Here is a 19982-nt window from a genome sequence, read left to right as displayed (position 1 = left end):
GGATGCAATGCACAGCTGGAGCTTCGTGCTCCTTCAGTATGCCAAGACAGTGTGTGACTCTGAGAGACCACCAGCGAGTTACCACCACATGGATGATACACAATGCACACCTCTGCACTGCTGGAGTAAAATACCCGACAGTCAATTTAAGGAGGGAAGGCTCAAAATTTGAGGCTGCAGTCCGTCACAGCAGCGGGACTGTGAGGCGGCTGGTCACTTTGCATCCACAGGCAGGAAGCAGAGAGAGATGAATGTTGATACTCAGTTTTCTTTTTTTATTCAGTCCAGGACTCAAGCCTACATTCAGGATGGGTTTTCTTACCTCAGTTAACCTAGTCTAGATACCCAGACATCCCAGAGGCTTGCCTTCTATGTGGCCTGGATCTTGTCAAATCAATAGTCAGTATTAACCATCAGAAACACCTTAAAGACAGGATGACCCTGTGTCCGGGTACTGAGCCAGCCATCAGGACAGACCTCTGAACATGCTGACATAGTATTGTAAGTAGGGCAGAAACCAAGATTCAGGAGTAAAACCAGTGCATTTTTCCATGGGGGAAAGGGTGGGTTTTTTTTTCTAGTTTGCATTTTCATGAGTGACATGGCTATGAATATTACAGTCCCCATTTTCTGGTTGCCAAGAAGCTTCATTAGCTCTACACTGGAACTCCTGAGAAGCTGAGGCTTCCACATCCGCCTCCGTCCTGTTCTACGTTCCCTGGGGCAGGCCCAGCTCCATCCCCCCCACCCCCCACCCCCGTTGGCATTCCTACTACATTCTGTACCTCCCCAGGGTCCCAGGCACCCCCAACCCAGGCTCTGGCATAGGTCTCCATGCAGCCATGCTTTCCCTTGTGCATTCACTGACATTCTAGCAGCTTCCATGCCCTGTCTGGAAGAAGAAGAGATCCTCTCAATGTTAAGGAAGCCAGCCACCAGCGGGGAAGAGGCGGCTCTGCAGCTGGGGTGGGGGTGGGGGTGGGGCTGGAGCACTTTACTCACAGGCAGCCCTGACTTGCTAGAGTGCAGGGGTGGAGGAGCCTGGGGCTCAGACCTACTCTCTCCCACGCCCCGCACATTAGCCTCTGCCTTAAGAGTTGCCAAAAGTGAAGGAAGAAATGGAAATTGCATGAAAAGACAAGGATGGAGAGCAGCTGGAGAATACTGCCGACCTGGTGTGGTAACCCGAGGCTCTGGGTGATTGCCGAAGCCGACTTTCATCCTGATCTTTCATTTCTTTTAATCTAGCAGATAATTAGAGGGAAATCAAATCCCGCCCACAGCCAAAGATTAACCTGTCACTACTGCAGCTCCCTTCCTGCTCTTTCCTACCTCTTCTCTCACACTTCCAAGACACACACACACACACACACACACACACACACACACACACACACACACACACACACACACACACACAATGTTCCACTTATTTAAAACTGTTCACATTGGACATTTCCCATGGCCAGGACTCTTCTAGGAATAAGAAAGACTCTCTCTCCCTCCAAACCAAGAACTTTTCATTGCTTTACAGATTAAAAAAAAAAAAAAAAAACCACCCAACCGAAAACTCCCTTTTATGGATGAAGAGAGCACAGTGCAGAGCGTAAGGAGACGAGACCATTTACGGCTATAAATGGCAGAGCCAGGATTTCCCCCAGCATCTGACTACAGAGCCCTGCCCCCCAATCTGTGCACAAAAGCCAGTGGATCTCTATTCCGACCTCAGTGGCTCTCTTCCTGCAGACGACATGGTAATTATATGTAGAGAGAGATAAACCCCTGTCCGACTAGTGCTGAAAATCCTGCCTGCCAGGGTTCTTGCTTCTCTCTACACATCAGCGTGTGCTCCATTCCTTCCAGTTTGGGGCATTACTGAGAATGAAGTGGCTTCTTGGTTGGCTGAGGCTCTTTCAGCTCAGGCTCACCTGCTTGTTGTTTAGCCCATATAAACCGAGAGACAAGTCCCTGCTGTGGCTCACAGTGAAGCTGTCTGCTCTCCACTGCATTCATCAAGACAGCCAGTTATTCCCCAGAGATCCCTCCTCCCAAATGCTAGGACCCCAGGTGGGCTCTACCATACCCACCTGGCTTTTCGTGGGGCCCTTGGAGTCTGAACTCTGGTCCTCATGATGTCAAGCAAGCACGTTATTCACTCAGGCACCTCCTTAGCTCACAACCCGACTGGAAGAATATCCGAGGCTTTGGGCTCACTAGGGCAGTGCGTGAGGAGGCTGCTAACCTGTCCTTACTTGAAATGACTCTGGGAGGGCTCACATACTGGTCAGCACTGCTGCATATCCATGATGGTGACTGACTGGCTATATGCCCATCCAGTTTCCCATCTGCCCCATAAAGGGGGCATTCCACCTGCATATCTGTAGTGGAGAGACCCAGCCATCCCCCTGAAATGACACTCTTTAGGAAATGCGAGTTTCTATCAGCCTCAGAAATGGCTCCCCTCAGCCCACTGCACGCAGAAGAGGCCTCTATTGGGCACTGCTCACCCATTGTTTCCACATATTCAGACGGAAAAGACAGCATGTTTCATGTAGAGCAATGCACCTGTCGTTAGCCTCGTCTGTCTGTCTTCCTGTGGAGATCACGCACATGTGTCTAGTTTACTGACAACCCACCCGAACCTGCAACCTTTGAAGTCCAGACAGTCACCATAGCTGCAAACCACAATGCCCCCAACTTTTGGCAGCGTGTGTGGAGTCTCCAACGATAGCAGCACTTTGGCCTTAAGTAATAAAATTTCTGGCCTTTCTCCAGGAACAACACATACATATACAAGATCCTGTGTCACTTCTGGGCTCCTGCAAGACCTCACACATTCCACACTGAAAACAAGCTCCAGTTTCTTTAGTTTGACATTCCAGGCTGCCCACTTCTGGTCTCTGGGTTTCCATGGTGCATCCTTCCACTCCCTCTCTCCAATCACTTCAGGCACCTGTCTCTCAGCCTACTCGAACTCCTCAGGGTTCCCTGCAGAGCCTCCTACGGCTGCTTCCTCCTCCAGGGACGTCCTTCTCTTGTCTTTGTGTTTCAATCCCTACTCACCCTTTACACCTCAGCCGGCTTTACAGATTCTTCCTGCAGGAAGTGATCTCCCCTTGGCCGTTTGTCCTTGCAGTCACAGTACTTAGCCCCCTCCACCTTCCAGATCTTTATGTATGGGTCTTACCTCCCCTTCCGGCCTGCGAGCTTATTTGCTTCTGGAGTCCTCTTGACACACAGTAAGTGCTCAATAAACACTCAAGATAAAGGCGTTCTTGCTTCTCTGATCCACCCCTGATGCAAATGGGATGTAAATGAACCCACAAAGAGCCACCTTACTTTGACCCAGACTTCTTTTATGTACGTGATACCTTTGGAGGTCCTTGGGATCTGTGTATGCTGGTCCATGGGGTTCAGCATAAAGAATTCTTTGGCATCAGCTGAACCTCAGAATTTTAACCAAAGATCAACTGTGTACACACAGATGGACTTCTAGAAGAGTCTTTTCCCAAGATGCATGATCACCAACTAGAAGGGTGCTGCCTTTTTTTTTTAACGGTTCTTACTTAGTTTTTATTCATAATCATAAACTTAACTCTGCAATTCAGCTAGACTTGGGAGGGGAATGAGGAGAATATGGAACCCAGAGAACTTCAGTGAGAGCGGAGATTACAGGGTACTGCGAGGAGATGGGGTGGGGGTGCTCTCCTGAGCTACAGAAGGAATGGTCTGGTGGGTAAGAAGCCCGCAAGTCGAAAGAATTAGAGTTGTCCACAGTCGGAAATGGTGATCTTCTTGCTGGTCTTGCCATTCCTGGACCCAAAACGCTCCATGGCTTCCACGATGTTCATGCCTTCTTTCACCTTCCCGAAGACCACGTGTTTGTCATCCAGCCACTCAGTCTTGGTGGTGCAGATGAAAACCTGGGAACCATTTGTGTTTGGTCCAGCATTTGCCATGGACAAGATGCCAGGACCTGTATGCTTCAGGATGAAGTTCTCATCCTCAAATTTCTCTCCGTAGATGGATCTGCCGCCAGTGCCATTATGGCGTGTGAAGTCACCACCCTGGCACATGAATCCCGGGATAATCCTGTGAAAGGAGGAACCCTTATATCCAAATCCTGTCTCTCCAGTGCTCAGGGTGCGGAAGTTTTCTGCTGTCTTTGGAACTTTGTCTGCAAATAACTCGGAGGAGACGCGGCCCAAGGGCTCGCCATCGGCCGTGATGTCGAAGAACACGGTGGGGTTGACCATGGCTGCAGCAAGCGGCGACCAGGGGACAGCGGCGTCTGCAAAGCTGGTGCTGCCTTTTTTAAGGATGGCATGTTCTGGAGAGGTGGCTGAGCAGTTAAGAGCACTGGCTACTTTTCCAGACAACTGGTGTTCAATTCCGAGCACCCATGGGGGCTAACAATCATCTCTAACTCCAGTTCTGGGGGAAATCTGACACCCTCTTCTGGCCTCCATGGGCACTGCATCACAGACATACAATAAAGGCAAAGTACCCATATACATAAAATAAAAATAATCAATCTTTTTAAAAACATGAATACTTCTTCCCTGTTCCTGAGGTGGTTTCAGTAAGGTATACTGCCAATTTAAGGGGAAGAATCTGAGTTTGTGAGCTTTCTGATTTGTGTGCTCTTTTTTCCCCCAGGCCAGGACAAAGCCACATTCCTTGGTCATACTCAGAGGTCCAACCACGGGTGTCTGGGAGGTTCCTCTTCCCGTTCTCTCAGAATGCCTCACCTTTGTCCTAGGTTCCATTAGAATCCACCTGCTCTGGAGTTTCACCTGTTGGTTCTAATGGCAAAGGATTCAGGAAAGATGCTTGTCAAGGTAAGTAAAACCTCGAGTGGGCATCTCCAATGGGCACTGATGCTGCTCAGGCTCCTCACTCCATCCTTACAGCAAGTGGGGTTCTTATGGTGATAAAGGGTAAATAAAACGGGAGCAGACTGTGAAAAGTTAATGTGGGAAAAGGGCCTTCTGGGCTTCCGTAAGTCATGTTCCAAATAGCTGTGGCTGAGTCAGAGGTGAGCAGTCTATAACCCAGCTCCTAGGCACTAGGAGACACCGGGGTCTCCATAAAATCCCCCCAGGTTCCTCCACACCGTCCTCTCTGCCACACTTTATAAATTCTGGGGTCCCAAAGGGTTATAAATCCCAAGAAGAGTCCAGCTACTGGAAAGATCAGTGTTTGGGAAAGAGCAAGCAGTAAAGTGGCCCCTCGAGTTAGATGGGCCTTCCCCAGTCTGGGACCTCATCTGAAAACACCTGGGAAAGCCGTCCATTCCTCCACATCAGATAGAAGGTTTTCAAAATGAAGACTTGGGCTACCCAGATGCCTACAGGGAGTTTCTGCTGGTTTTCTTTATGTTTCCCTTTCTCGTTGAAGCTGGGTTTTCAATGTGTGGCAGAAACCGGTCTCAAGATGAGGAGAGACTGGTCCTTTTCACTCTGCCACTGATGAGCCTTGTGACCTGGAACAGACAACTCATGTACCTTCTCCAGTTTAGTTTCCAGGTGGGAGGTGCGCAGGGGGAGGTACAGGCGAAGGATGACGTTATCCATCACTTGCATCAACTGCCTCAGAAGCTTAGGAGCTGCTGTCAACCATCAGCACAGTTTGAAAGTGTAGCCTGGGGGCTGGAGAGATGGCTCAGCGGTTAAGAGCACTGATTGTTCTTCCAGAGGACCAGGGTTCAATTCCCAGCACCTACATGGCAGCTTACAACTGTCTGTAACTCCAGTGCAGGCAAAACACCAATGCGCATGAAATATAATAAATAAATTAGAAAAAAAAAGAAAGTGTAGCCTGATTGACTGCTTGGTGACCTGGGAACCAGCATTTGCCAAATGCTGTTGGATTTCTCAGGGAAGTGACTTGGCTGAGCTCAGAACCTGATGAGAGATTAAGGACCTCACCCAGTCCTGGCTGAGGCCAAGTTCACTGCCTGCCACATCACCGTCCTTCAGCCACATGTGAGGGGGTTCTTGAATAAGTGACCTCTGTGCCTCTACCAATAAAGTGGGGGTCAGGTGACACCAGAGCTTCTTTTTTTTTTTTCCTTTTTCTTTCGAAACAGGGTTTCCCCGTGTAGTTTTGGTGCCTGTCCTGGATCTCGCTCTGTAGACCAGGCTGGCCTTGAACTCACAGAGATCCACCTGGCTCTGCTTCCCGAGTGCTGGGATTAAAGGTGTGCGCCACCACAGCCTGGCAACACCAGAACTTCTAATGGCTTCTTGAGGCAGAAAAACTCTCTCCCTGTGAGTGAAATCTAATATAAAAGACCCAAGTCAGAACTTAATCCTTTCATCACACACTGGGGGTGGAGGGTTAATCCATCACCTGACAAACAGGTACTAAACTGCAGTGTATCTGATCTATCTAACAGCAGAAGGGTACTCAGTTATCAAGGTCTAACACATCTATAGCAGGCTGACCTCAGGACATTATACAGATGAAAGCGGACAATCACGGAAGACTGCACAGTGTGCAATTCTGTTAAAAAACAAACATTCCGGAGGACTGGAACTCCATGGCAGACAGGCAGCTTCCAGGGCTGCCGGCGGAGGCCTGGGGACGAAGGGAGTGCGTACCGGGATGGGTTTCTTGTGGAATGACAAAAATTGTAGGAGCTAGATGGACTGGGGGATTAAGTGACTCTTAAATTTTTTGGTATGTTAATTTTACTCCTACAGAGATGAGGATCCCAGGCTCTTTCCATCAGCTTCCCCATTTCCACTGAGCCCCAGTATGGAAATCAATAGTTGCTAGATACTACAGTTTCCAGTCGACTTAGTCCTCATGTGACAGCTCTCTTCCTTCTTTAAAGGTAATTTCTCCTAGACTCCCAAACACACATGTCCAGTGACATCCAGCTGCCTGGAAACACCTCACCCCCACTGCAGCCCTCTCCAACATCAATGACAGTCCACGGTAGACTCGCCGCCTCAGATTTATGATACATCATGGGTTTTAAGCTCACAATTCTGCAAGAAGGGGACATAACAACTAATCATTACTTTTTGTTTGTTGCATGTCCATTGGTAACTTCCTCATTGACCAATGAGATGAGCATTAGAAAGAGCCTGCCGTCAACAGTGCAGTGACAGTCACCTGCCACTCCAGCACCCTAGAAGCTGAGCCAAGAGGTGTGCAAGTTGCAGGCTAGATTACATAGGGAGACTCTGCCTCAAAAACCAATACCAAACCAAACAAAAGCGTGTCCGCTAAATTGTTTCATTTGGATGTGCTCATCTTTGCTTTATTTACATGTTATTATCTATTATGTAAAAAGGCTCCTAGAGGTTTGAAACAGCCAGGCAACTCTCTGAAGCACTTACCACGGAGGAACGGAAGGTCATCTGTTAGCCTCAAAAGGAAGCACTTGGTTTGTTTGGTTTTTTGAGACAGTGTCTCATTCTGCAGCCCAGGCCTGGCTGGGTATTCACTAGATAGTGCAGGTTTTCCTTGAATTTATGGCAATCCCATCAGCCTCCATGTACTGGGATTACAGCCTTATCGTGCCCAGCAAAGAAAGTGCTATTGGTTATGTTTGGAAGGAGGTCAGCAGGGTCAGGCTCCTCTGCTGTAGAACATCTATGACTGCTGTCAGTCTCACCCAGAAAGGTCCCAGGAGTTACAGGACCCAGGGTGTACGGGGGCGCAGTGTGTACGGGGGGCACAGGGTGTACGGGGGGTGCAGGGTGCATGGGGGTACAGGGTGTAGGGGGTGCAGGGTGCATGGGGGCGCAGGGTATACGGGGGCGCAGTGTGTACGGGGGCGCAGGGTATACGGGGGTGCAGGGTGCATGGGGGGTGCAGGGTATACGGGGGTGCACAGGGGTGCAGGGTGCACAGGGGCACAGGGTGCATGGGGGTACAGGGTGTAGGGGGTGCAGGGTGCATGGGGGTGCAGGGTGCATGGAGATACAGGGTATACAGGGGTGCAGGATGCACGGGGGTACAGGGTGCATGGGGGTGCAGAGTGCATGGGGGTGCAGGGTGCATGGGGGTGCAGGGTGTGCGGGGGTGTAGGGTGTACAGGCACATGTTGGAGCCTTTCTAATGATTCTTCTGCACTGTTTCAGAGAAGTCTTGGGGCTGAGGGGCTCAGGACATCTGCTTCTTAATTAAGATTGTGTGGATCAAGGGAACTCCACTCCAGCTGTCTTGATGACAAACACCCAAAGCAGGAGCTAATAAGGACCAGCCACATGCTCTAGAACCAGGCATGGAGACACACACACCTGTAATCCCTCTGCCTCTAGGGAGGCAGAGACAGGAGGATTGTGAGTTCAAGGCCTGCGTGGACTTCATAGTGAGACCCAACTCAAACAAGAGACAACAGCAAAAAGAAACTGAAAACTCAGCTTCTACAGGCAAGTTCCAGCCTAGAATTCTACTGTGATATCACTCAATACAGTTGGAATGAATGGTCTCAGAACGTCATCCACAGCCTTGCATATTTTCTTTGGCCCCTACCCTGTACTTTGTCCAGTTATCTTGAGACATAGGAACTGAAAAGTAATTCAGCCTCGAACCTGGTAAAGTTACCACATAGTAATTGCTTATATATTAATGCACCTTGCAGATTGCAATGTGCTCTCATGGATGATTATTGCTGGCTAAAAATAAAATAAAATAAAGTGAAATTCAGGGGGAAAATGAGTAAATGGCATTTAGCTATTCACACACCTCCTTTTGCTGCTGATAAAGAGGGGGATGAAAGGACTTCTCGATTAACAAGGAAGCTGGAGTCCTGAAATTCTGTTCCTGGATATCGATACAAAGTCAATGCTTTTTAAATTAAAAATGAGATGCTGCTACTTATGACTTGATAAGTTATAAAATGCCTCTTTCATCCTTCCCAGTTAATGGTCCCAGGCTCCACTGCAATTAAATTTCAGATCTTCAGCTCATACGTGCTGTGGGATGGTCTGTATGGCAAATGTGTTGCTGATTGGTCAATAAATAAAACACTGATTGGCCATTGGCTAGGCAGGAAATATAGGCGGGACAAGGAGGAGAATAAAGTTGCGAAGTGGAAGGCTGAGTCAGAGAGACACTGCCAGCCGCCACGATGAGAAACAGCATGTGAAGATGCCAGTAAGCCATGAGCCACGTGGCAAGGTATAGATTTATAGAAATGGATTAATTTAAGCTGTAAGAACAGTTAGCAAGAAGCCTGCCATGGCCATACAGTTTGTAAGCAATATAAGTCTCTGTGTTTACTTGGTTGGGTTTGAGCGGCTGTGGGACTAGCAGGTGAGAGAGATTTGTCCTGACTGTGGGCCAGGCAGGAAAACTCTAGCTACACATACAGATTGTATTGGTACAATGTGGTGATATTTTACTTGTACTGAAATGTGATTTTAATTGTATGTTAATAAATAAAGTTGCCTGGGGGTCAGAGCTATTAGAGCCATAGCAAGTGCATGACGGTGGTGGCGCATGCCTTTAAGGACCTGGAGGGCGGTACATTCAGGCAGTGACGAGGCAGTCACATGTTTGGGTTTACAACCAATTAGAAGGCAGAACAGCTAGAGTGTATAAAGACATACACACAGGAAGTAGGCCCCTCTTTCGGAGAGCTCTCTTGGCTGAAGAGGATCCCTGAATCAGGAAGGGTGAGGCTCTTAGCTCTGACCTCTTGGCTTTCTTCTCTGAATCGGCTCTGTGTTTCTTATTTAATAAGACTGTTGGTTACATCTACAGTACCTCGAAACAAGGACAGGGTAAAAGAGGGCTCTGTCTCTGTGCTGTTTTAGTGTGAAGGGTGGAACCTCTGAGTCCTCTGTGTTAGGTGGCAGAGGTGAGGGAATGCTCAGGCCTCCCTTGTGAGCACTAACCAGCCCTGACTCTGAGCTCAGAGGAGACAGTGCATTCAGGGCAGAACCACAGAGGAGGCCTCTGATGGGCTATCCAGTCTCAGCCCTAGACATGCACACCTCACAGCAACACTAATACACTTGGTAGATTTTCTATGTATATATATTACTGAAGAGGAGGTTGTAAATATTGAGATGGAGTTATAGGAAGGACTTACGATGAGTTGGAGAAGGGATGAAAATAATGTAATACAGTCATGTAGGAAATTTTCAAAAGAAAAAAATTAACTTAAATTTTAAAAGTATGCTTAGGCCATACAATGGATTTTGGACTTCTTGTTCCCAGTGAAGAAGTCAGAATACCAATGTGTCAAGGTCATCCTAAAATAATCTGCACCCCCACGCTATAGAAAGCCCCCCAATTCTTCCTGCACAGAGCCCAAAGTATCTTGGGAATCTCATCTTGACCACTGAGATCAATAACCATTACAGAATAGATTTTTAAGGAGTGTGCTTTATTGCAATTAATCTAATTAAATTGCAACTCCAACCAGTGTTTTTTTTCTGAGAGTAAGCAGTGAGAGTTGCTGCATATACTCAGCCAGTGGCCGTATCATTTACCTGCTGTTGGGCCTGAGATGCTCAGAGGACTTGGCGGCCCAGGGACATCATCTCTAAAGCAGGAGTCCATGGCAGCCACATCTGCAGAACTGTCCTATGCAAACCCCAGGCGAATGTTTGTGGGATGCTGCCAGCATGGTGAAGTTGTTCTCAGAAGAGACAGGGAAGCAGGTACCACCCAGCCTTCCTGACACTTCCTGCAAGGTACGGTTGCTCAACCACACCTGCCAAGATACAGCACCTGGGGAACCTACAAATGTTTATGGACAAATCTCCAAGCCATATTCATAAAATCTGGCATTGCGGAAGGTGGGGCCCTTGTGCTGGCATTCCCAAAGCTGCTCTGTTCTCATGTGCACTCAGGGTGAGAAGCATTGCTGTGCAGTCAATCAAACAAGAGCTTGAGCCCCACTGATGAGGAGTCTCCCTGTCTCCAGCCATGGCTGGCAAGTGCTGACACAGCCGGGGGCTTTGGGGTCAGTCTGACGCATCACGGCTATGAGAAGAAGTACTTGAAATGCCTGCTTCAGGTTCCTGCCTAAAGCCCAGGCCTGACAACAATCAGTCAACACTAATTTTGTGGGAGCCTGAACTGCGTGGTGGGGGACAAACGGAGCAAAGTGGCCAAGTGAAATGTTCTTCATATCTAGGACGATTGCATGAAGGGCGAGGTAGGGACATACATCTTCCCCTTGGTGTCCCCATGGGTGGCCAAGAGGGTGGGAGGGGCAGAAATTTCATGTGGACATGTGCTAGAGGTGTCAGAAGTCCATGGTATCTGCTCTGCAAACACAGAGCTCAAAAGCTTCTACCACAAGAGTATAAACCACTGAGGGAGACAGAGGCAGCTCTCTCCATGGGCAGCTGCTGTGGCCTCCCCATGTGCTGTAGCGCTCTTCCTGTGCATAGAGATTTCACAGTCACAGGAAGTACAGATCCTATCTCTGAGGGAAGTGGAAGCTTAGTTGGCTACCTCTAGGTTTGGATAACCACGGGAGATTTATCACTGAATCTCAACTGTGGTGTAATTCCTGATTCTATTAGTGTATTGATTGGTTGGTTTGTTGACTGAATGTAGTACTGGGAATGGAACTTAGGGTCTCACACATGCTAGGCACATGTTCTACCACTGAGCTGTATTCCCAACCACTCCTGATTTTGAGTTGCTGGTTGCTTGGGACTATTTATGAAATAAAAACATGATTTATTCATTTAGATCTCAAGAAGTTACTTCACCTGCTTAGGACACAAAGAGAAATGAAAAAATCAGCAGAAATGAGTGACATAATAAAGACTTACTGTGTCTCCTTTTTCTTCTTCAGAGGGTCCATGAGGCGCAGCGTGTCTCTGATCACGGCCACCTTCACCTCCTCATCCACCAGGCTGGGGATATTTTCAAACACCCCTGGAGAGAGCTTGGAAGGTAAGGATTCCGAGTCAGAGCTGAACTGTGACCCACTTCGGATGCTTATCTCTGCTTGCCTCCAACTAGCCCAGTGGTTGTGCAATCACGCATCTGGCCTATGCAAATCCACAGAAGGGGATTTTAACCCTCCTTCACCTTAGCTTAAATATGCAAATCACCTTTTATAAATCCACAAAACCCACAAAAAATAACAGCACTACGGCTTTGTTGTTATTGATAAGATTTTGTTTTGTTAGCCTAGGCTGGCTGCCAACTTGATATGTAGCTGAGGGTGGCCTTGAACTCATGATCCCTCTGCCTTCCCCTCTGGACTCCTGAGGTTACAGGTGTGCACTACCATGCCTGCTCTTGGCACTATGCTTCTTGGATTATCAAAATTATGCGATGCTCACTATGTATGAGATGGGAACGTGAAAAAGGCTTAAGAAAATTAAAAGAATCCAGATAATCCCCAAAAACCCAGTAGTAATTTTAGGGGTGTTTCCTCTGGCTCCTTAAATTCATTTGTGGGGGTGGGGCACAAGCGCTGTTAAATGTACTGTTTATCTTAGTGGCTCAAGCATGTCGACATGGCTAACTCATATTCATAGAATTTCAATTAGTTCATCTCCTGAGGCTAACTAATTAGTTCATGTCAAAATGGATGGAGAGGTTCAGCTGCTTCTAAGTTTCCCACCTTAAAAATGAGAAGAATGGCATGCTGGGAAATTACCGTGGGTCGGAAAGGTCTTATATTAATAGACTCTCTTTGGAGCTCGACAGAACTAAAATTATTTGACTCGAATGGAATTTTGCTGTGAATTTTTGAGGATGGCAAGTCTTGGGCAGTCAAGGGGATGCCTCACAGGTAGGGATACATGGTCCAGGAGATGCTGCAATCACTTACTTCGTATTCATGCTCAATTCTCATGCTGGGGTTTGCATTCACTTCAAGTAGCATAGGTTTCAGGCTTTTCATCAGAAGAATGTCAAAGCCTAAAATCTGGACAGAGCACACATGATTCAGAATTACTCCCTCCGGCCACAATTTCTTCTCAGGAACTGAGTATGGTATTAGGGTCATTAAGGGGAAAATAAATTCAAACTTGGTCTCCAACCTTGGCCTTGACCCTGACCTCCCTCCTCCACAGCCCTTGCTCCTCTGGGTGTACTTGTCGGGCCAAATGGATAGCAGAATTTTTTATGGAAACCTTGGTAATGGAATGCGTTCCCATAGTGCGTTTCAGTACTATCTCTGTCGACCCAAGTGCCATAAAACGACGCCCTCTATCCTTAACAGGCGTTTTACCATGTTAAGGATTACTGCAGCCCATCAGTTTCCCCCCCAGCCTTTGTTCTACTCTCCTCTGTTAAGTTCCTTCTTGGCTACATCTCTGGACACCCAAGGCCACCTCTCCTAACCTGGAGCATGCACGAGTGTCTTGTAAGGTTCAAAAGCAGCTCACCCTCCAGGCCTCACCCGCTGTTAGAATCTTTCAGCAGAATGTGGGCAAATGTATTTGGGAAACATTAATCACCCTCCCTGGGTGAGTCTGACATAACCTCTTGGAGTGTGTGTGTGTGTGTGTGTGTGTGTGTGTGTGTGTGTGTGTGTGCAGAGAGTGAGAGATGAGGGAGGAGGGAGAGGGGAGAAGAGGTTTATTTTGGAAAATATGACATTGGGGGGTGCCAATCACCACCCCTTTTTCCTGCTCCTAGAACCCTCTATAGTTATGCGTGCTACACACACACACACACACACACACACACACAGAGAGAGAGAGAGAGAGAGAGAGAGAGAGAGAGAGAGAGAGAGAGAAGAGAGAGAGAGAGAGAATTAGTAACTATACAATGCACCAAGGAGTCACAATTCCATTAGATCCTATGAAGAAGACAGCCTAAGAAGGCAGCAGAATTTGAGTCTCAGAAAGGATTGTGGGTCCTCAGTACTGCCTACCAAGAGGGTGAAAATGTTGGCTTTCACACCCAAAGAGGACTGATCACATGTGCCTCCAGGGTAAGATGAGTGTGTGTGTCTCTGCTCAAAAAGCATTAATAGTTTCCAAATTGTGATAGCATAAGACCAGGCTAGAAAGCTGCCTGAGTGTGGGACCCTGTGCAGCGACTTCACAGATCAGCACCACAGGCCAACCCTGTGCTCAAGGCTCACTCCAGCACCAATTGTTGGACACCCATGCTTGAATTCAGCACCTGTCGTCCAGCGCCCTAACCTCTGAATTCCTTACAAGTCCCTCCGTCAGGCCAACTGCGTGTGCATCCTGCTCTCTCTTCACACCGTTCACCTGGGGAACTGTGCATCCTTCAGATCCTTCCTAATGAGATTCAGACTCAAAGACATGGATCACAGATTCTTAGGGGCAGGAGTGGTTCCCATTATCTCTAGAAAAGTGTTAACATTAGAAAATTTCTAACAAAATTGACACAACCCTGGAGTCTCAGAAAACTAAATAAATAAATGATGCAGAAGAGGGCAAAAAAGAAACAGATATGGTGTAGATTCCTCTTCCTCTATGGACTCCAAGAGGGAAAGATGAGGAGAATCCATTTGCTCATCCATATAGAATATGCATTAGTTAAATGATAATTATCAAACTGTAGCTTCATCTATATTAATGAAATCAAAGTCTGGATGGCCATTTTTGGGAATGATTCAAGATGAACTTATGTCTCAGTGAAGGGTAATCAGGATGAGGAGCTGGGAAAAATCACCCTTGTACTATTTTTCTTTCCGTGGTCATGAAAAGGAAGGAATGGAAATCAGTAGAAAATGCTGCATATATTACAGATCTGCTTAATAATAAATGACAAGTGGATATGAGTGATGAGGCCTTTAAGAGACTGTGGTGACACCAGCAGTGTAACTTTGGACCTGGCCTGAGCCATGTGCTGCAAATGAGGTTGGGGACAGTGGCTTGCCACTGTGCCAGCACTGGTCATCCTTGATTGTCTGCCCTGGCTTTCTGCTGCATCTCAGAAGTCTGGATTTTCACTCTTTCAAACCTGGTTAGATTCTTTTCTGTTCCAGGCCCAGTGGACTACAGAATGTGAAGGGATGTTGAGAATTAGAGAAAAGAACAGTGAAGCCTCTTCCAACGAATTGGTTGGCACCCACCAGTGCCGACCATTCAAGACTCTGAACTTGGGTGCTTGGTTTTGAATGGATTGAATCTTACATGGGAATGCTTTGGAGTTGGAAAGCCCTGGGCTCTATCTCAGCTCATTCTCTCTCACTAGCTCTTTAATAGGCTTTTGGGAAGGTGTTTAGCTTCTCTGAACCATGACCTCATTGAAAAATGGGCATAACATGGAAGCCCTGCAGGGCCATCAATAATGGGTCTGAAAAGTGACCCCTAGCACTGCGCTTGCTGTATAGAAGGTGACCTATGCTAGCTCTTTACAGTTTCCAACGAAGTCCATCAAAGGGATGGCATTGGTGTGCTGTGGAGTCACAAGGGGCTGCTCATCTTCAGCTCTGCCTTTAACTACATGACTGAAGGCGAGCTTCTTGGTGGCTCTAGGCCCCACTTCCTTCATCTGTAAAATGGGCAAAAGAACATTCATTCATTCATTAGTGCAATATTTACTGAATGTTTTCTATAACTATGCACCATCAAGGAGGGCACCCAGTGGAATGTGTTCTGCAAAGTGCTTGACACACACTGTGTGTTTAAGGGAGGTCAAACAATATTATGCATTTTTTTTTTAAGTTCAAGGACATTTGAATTGTATTCCTCTCAAAAAGTTTGATGATGAAATATCCAGTACCAGGATGGAGAGATGGCTCAGAGGTTAAGAGCACTGGCTGAACTTCCAGAGGTCCTGAGTTCAATTCCCAGCAACCACATGGTGGCTGACAACCATCTATAATGAGATCTGGTGCCCTCTTCTGTCCTGCAGTCATACATGCTGTATACTAAGTAAGTAAATCTTAAACTAACTAACTAACTAACTAACTAAATAAATAAATAAATATCCAGTACCAAGGACTCTCAGGTTCACAGGACAAGGAAGAACTCGATCTTGCCATTAAAATCCCAGAATGTCTAAACTGGCAAACAAACAAACAAACAAAATAAATAAATAAATAGAAAGGAAGAAAGTAAGTCTGAAAATTTCTTGGTCCACAACTTCTCAAGATAATGTTCTTCGGAAGGAGCCAGATTGGATCAACTTTGACTACTTTTAGTATGCTACATTTCCAGGAAGAGACATTTATGTATTTTTTTTTCTTTTTTGAAAAATCACTAATCTCATCTAGTCCCTCCTTTTAGGAGACTAGATACCTGCAGCTTGGGGAGGGAAAGGAAGGACCTCTCTCAGCCTCTCCAATGGTTGTGGTACAGCAAGTGTTGTCAAATGGAGAGGTGACTTTTCATTCATGTGACCATCTGCCTTATGGAGCCTTTCAACCAATAATTATGTGGGGGACACCTTCTATTTGAGGAAGCCCTGGGATTTAAAACATCTGCCCTTCACCGCAGACCTCTAGAAGCTTCAAACTGAGTTGGAGAGGGTCCTGAGCAACTGACTTAGATTCACACAGAGGTGTCAAGCTACATTCCACAGAGAGATCTCTCCTCTGAGTGAGCCACACGACCATCTGAATCAAGTGTTTTCAACAAGGAGTCCAGGACTCCTAAAAATCTACATATACCTGTGGTCTGTGGTCTCTAATGTGGTCCCAGTGGGTCACCTCCCAGTATTCAAGAGTTTGTGCAACTCCCAATTACCTCTACCCCTCGAGTGTAGCTACATTTAGTGACCTGTTTCTGACAGAAGGGCAGAAAGGATGGTGTGTCACTTCCAACATTAAGGTAAAAAAGGGCAGTGGCTTCTGTCTTGGGGTGCTTTCTCTCACTCTGAAAGAAGCCACCAGGCATGTAAGTAAGCTGCCAGTGGATAGAGAAGGATAGAAACGACTTGATTTCTCCAGCCACCCACCAGGCAGGACCTGAGGCCTGTCAACATTGTGAGCGAACTTGGAGGATCTTCCTCAGGAAGGCCTTGAGAGGACTGAAGCCCTGGACAGTCTGTAAACTGGAGCCAAAGACACATCAGTTACTCTCTGATATTCTCTCTCTCTCTCTCTCTCTCTCTCTCTCTCTCTCTCTCTCTCTCTCTCTCTCCTCCCTCCCTCCCTCCCTCCCTCTACCCCTCCCTCATCCCTCCCTCCCTCCCTCCCTCCCTCCCCTCCCTCTCTCTCTCCTCTCTCTCTCTCTCTCTCCTCTCTCTCTCTCTCTCTATTTTATTTTATTTTAAGACAAGGTCTCACTATACCCGGCTGACCTGGAACTCGATGTGTAGACCAGACTAATCTCTAACTTACAGAGATCACCTATCTTGGCATCCTGAGTGCTAGAATTGCTCCTAGATTTTTTTTTAAGTTTATCATGTTGAGGTTTTTAGATTTATTTATTTACTATTTTCTGTGTGTGAGTATTTCACTTGCTTGTATGTTTGTGTACCATGTGTGTTGCCTGGTGCCTGCTGGGTCAGAAGCTAATAGAGTTGCGAGCCACCAGGTAGGTGCTGGGAATCGGACCTGGGTCCTGTGCAAGAGTGACGAGTGGTCCTAACTGCTAAGCCAAGGTCTCCAGTCTCTACCCTAGACTCTTGGTCACCGGGAATGGTGACGTGATGATTGCTGTTTCAGGCCACTGCTTCGTCCCACAGCACAGCTACTGAACTCAGCGGCCTTTTCCTCTAACTCGCTGGTTTCCTGTACGCCTTATCCAACCACCCACCAAGTCAAACTTCTCCCGTATCTACCGGTCACCAACTCCTGCAAGACCTTTCCAGATCTGGCCATCTCACTTCTGGAACCCGCCTCAGCTCTCACTTTTCCCTGATTTCAAACTCACCCCTTTGAATCATTAAGAGGTGGCAGGGAAACTTCTAGAATGCAAAAAGAATCTCTGCCCATAGAAGTTCAAGTCCTTGTGGCGTGTCCTTTAACTGCCAGGATTGGCTGACTATCACACAGCACTCCCAGCCCCCTCAACCGCTCACCTGAATTCCAATTACACAGCTCTAGTTTGTTTTAATTTGCTGTGTCTCCTCCACCCCCACTCTTCCCTCCTTCCTGGATAGCATTATTTCTTTGTGGAGTATTTATTGAACACCTGTTCTAGGCACCAGGAACAAAGCAACTCAACACTTCTGTCTCCAGGGCTCACATTTCAGAGAAGAGAAGGCCATGAGCAAGCTAACCTTACAGCAAGGTAAGAACACAGGAGCACGGAAAGGTGGGCAGAGGGGAGGGTGGGAGGACCAGGGAAGGGCTTTCGCCATTTCTCTTTTTTTTCCTTTCCTTCCTTCCTTCCTTTTTTAGTTTTTGTTTTTTGAGACAATGTTTCTCTATGTGACAGCTCTGTAGACCAGGCTGGCCTCGAACTCACAGAGATCCACCTGCATCTGCCTCCCGAGTGCTGGGATTGAAGGCGTGTGCCACCACCGCCCAGGCTAGGGAGGAATATTGTCAGCTCACTGTCTTTGGACTCACACTGCTTCTCACATGGGTGTGAAGGGTGTGTTTTCTCTTGGCTGCGTCAAAGTTGTTCTCATCACTACTAGTTATTTGTACCCTGTTGTAAGTCTTGGGGCGGGATGTGTGTGAGGGGGTGGGATGTGTATGAGGGGGTGGGATGTGTGTCCTGTTTGGAGTTTGGGTTTTTCTTTTGTTTTAGCTTCTTGGATTGTGAGCTTTTGCTATGTTTAACCAAATTTGGGAAGCTTCAGCTACCAGTTTTTGTTTTTCTGTAGTTTCCTTTTCTCCTTTATCCTGGGACCCCACATGAACATGTGTTAGGCCTCCTGGTATGTTTCATGCCTTTCCCCTGTCCTGTTCCTCTGTTTGATTTTGCATAGCTCATGGTGTCTTCCAGTTAACCGCTGTTTTTTTTCGGTATCATGTTTGATGTTAATCCCAGTCAGTGAGAATTTCACATCAGAAATAAGATTTTGTTTTGTTTGTTTGCTGCCTCTTGATTTTTTTAAGATAGGGTTTCACTATGTAGCTTAGGTCGGCTTCCATCCTCCTGCCTCAGCCTCCCTGAGCTGAGATCACAGATGTGTACCATCAAGCTCGGCTTGGATTTTTGTCTTTTTAGGAGTTACAATTGTTCTTTTAAGGACTTCTAGTTCTCTCATAAGGTAATGTTTTCCTTAAATTTCTGTGCACCATTATAATAACTGTTTTGTTATCCATTTCCTGCTAGTTCTCTCATCATGAAGACTTGGGATCTAGTGGACGCTTGTCCCCTTCCCTCCCCGTGTGCACTGCTGCAGTGGTTTCTTAAGTGGATGCTGGGCACTGTGGTACCATGACAAATGTATTTATTCTGGCTCAAAACTCTGAGTTTCGTGCTGCAATCAGTCTTTGTGGGTTATTTTGATACTTAAGATCTTGTTGTTTACGGTCAGATGGGCTGTGCCATCACTACCTGTGGAGGAAGACATCTTTGCCGTCTCCACTGAACATTCCCAGTAACCAGCAAGGCTTCTGGACTCTAGATGTTCACGGCTGGAACTCTGTCCTGTGTGAGCTCCAGAAGATAACCTTAGCCATTCTGGGTCATTCTTTCCTAGCATTGTAGATGAACCCTACACACACACACACACACACACACACACACACACACACACACACACACACACATATGGCCTAGGACTCCACTTAGAACATCCTGGGACAGATTTCTGGGGCTCATTCCTGACTTAACCAGTTACTTTCCTTGGGGTCACCAGTGTCTGTGTGGCATCCTGTCCTTGCTGCATGCTCCAGACAGCTGCCTCCAGACCAGAAGCAGGACAGCAAGAGGATTGCTTCGCTTCCCTCCTTTTCTTGGGGCTCACAGTGGAAGGTCACACCTCCCCTCCAAAGCCCCAAACACTTATTTCATACACCTGTTTTCATGTGTTTCTGGCAGCCTCACTGTGTGCTGAAAGAAATTAAGCTCAGTCTCTGTGGCTCCATCAGGACCAGAACTGTGAGTTTCAGGAGGTGACATGCCAACTGTGACTGAAGTAAGAGAGTGAGTGTCCTGTCTACAGGGCTGGCACGAGCATTCCAGGAGAGCTCATTGAGGGGAGTTGAG

At 47.2% G+C, this 19982-nt stretch overlaps 2 protein-coding genes across 8 annotated transcripts in view; both read right to left on the bottom strand.

The window, feature by feature from the left end:
• The window catches only part of Ttll11 (tubulin tyrosine ligase like 11), a 247050-nt gene that overhangs the window by 133972 nt on the left and 93096 nt on the right, over positions 1-19982 (bottom strand). For all 7 annotated transcript variants that reach the window (XR_008215032.1, XR_008215033.1, XM_052724180.1 and 4 more), the window contains 2 exons: positions 12773-12868; positions 11760-11875 (listed from right to left, as the gene is read on the bottom strand). Coding sequence is in view for 5 of the 7 variants with exons in the window: in XM_052724180.1 (XP_052580140.1) it covers positions 11760-11875; positions 12773-12868 (212 nt within the window). In the remaining 2 variants the exon portion in view is untranslated. The remainder of the gene's footprint in view (positions 1-11759; positions 11876-12772; positions 12869-19982) is intronic.
• On the bottom strand, positions 3558-4307 carry LOC128101237 (peptidyl-prolyl cis-trans isomerase A-like). The gene has a single exon (XM_052724186.1). It carries the CDS (start codon positions 4254-4256, stop codon positions 3762-3764), a length of 495 nt encoding a protein of 164 aa, XP_052580146.1. The 5' UTR covers positions 4257-4307; the 3' UTR covers positions 3558-3761.

The sequence above is a fragment of the Peromyscus californicus genome, unplaced genomic scaffold (genome assembly GCF_007827085.1).
Source record: "Peromyscus californicus insignis strain IS unplaced genomic scaffold, ASM782708v3 Scaffold_7__1_contigs__length_154581171, whole genome shotgun sequence".
Lineage (NCBI taxonomy): Eukaryota > Metazoa > Chordata > Mammalia > Rodentia > Cricetidae > Peromyscus > Peromyscus californicus.
Note: the sequence above shows the minus strand (reverse complement) of the source record. Positions and strands in the feature narration are given on the sequence as shown.

Excerpts from the sequence above, each read along its gene's own strand:
- LOC128101237 (XM_052724186.1), bottom strand. The coding sequence starts at position 4,256 with ATGGTCAACCCCACCGTGTTCTTCGACATCACGGCCGATGGCGAGCCC.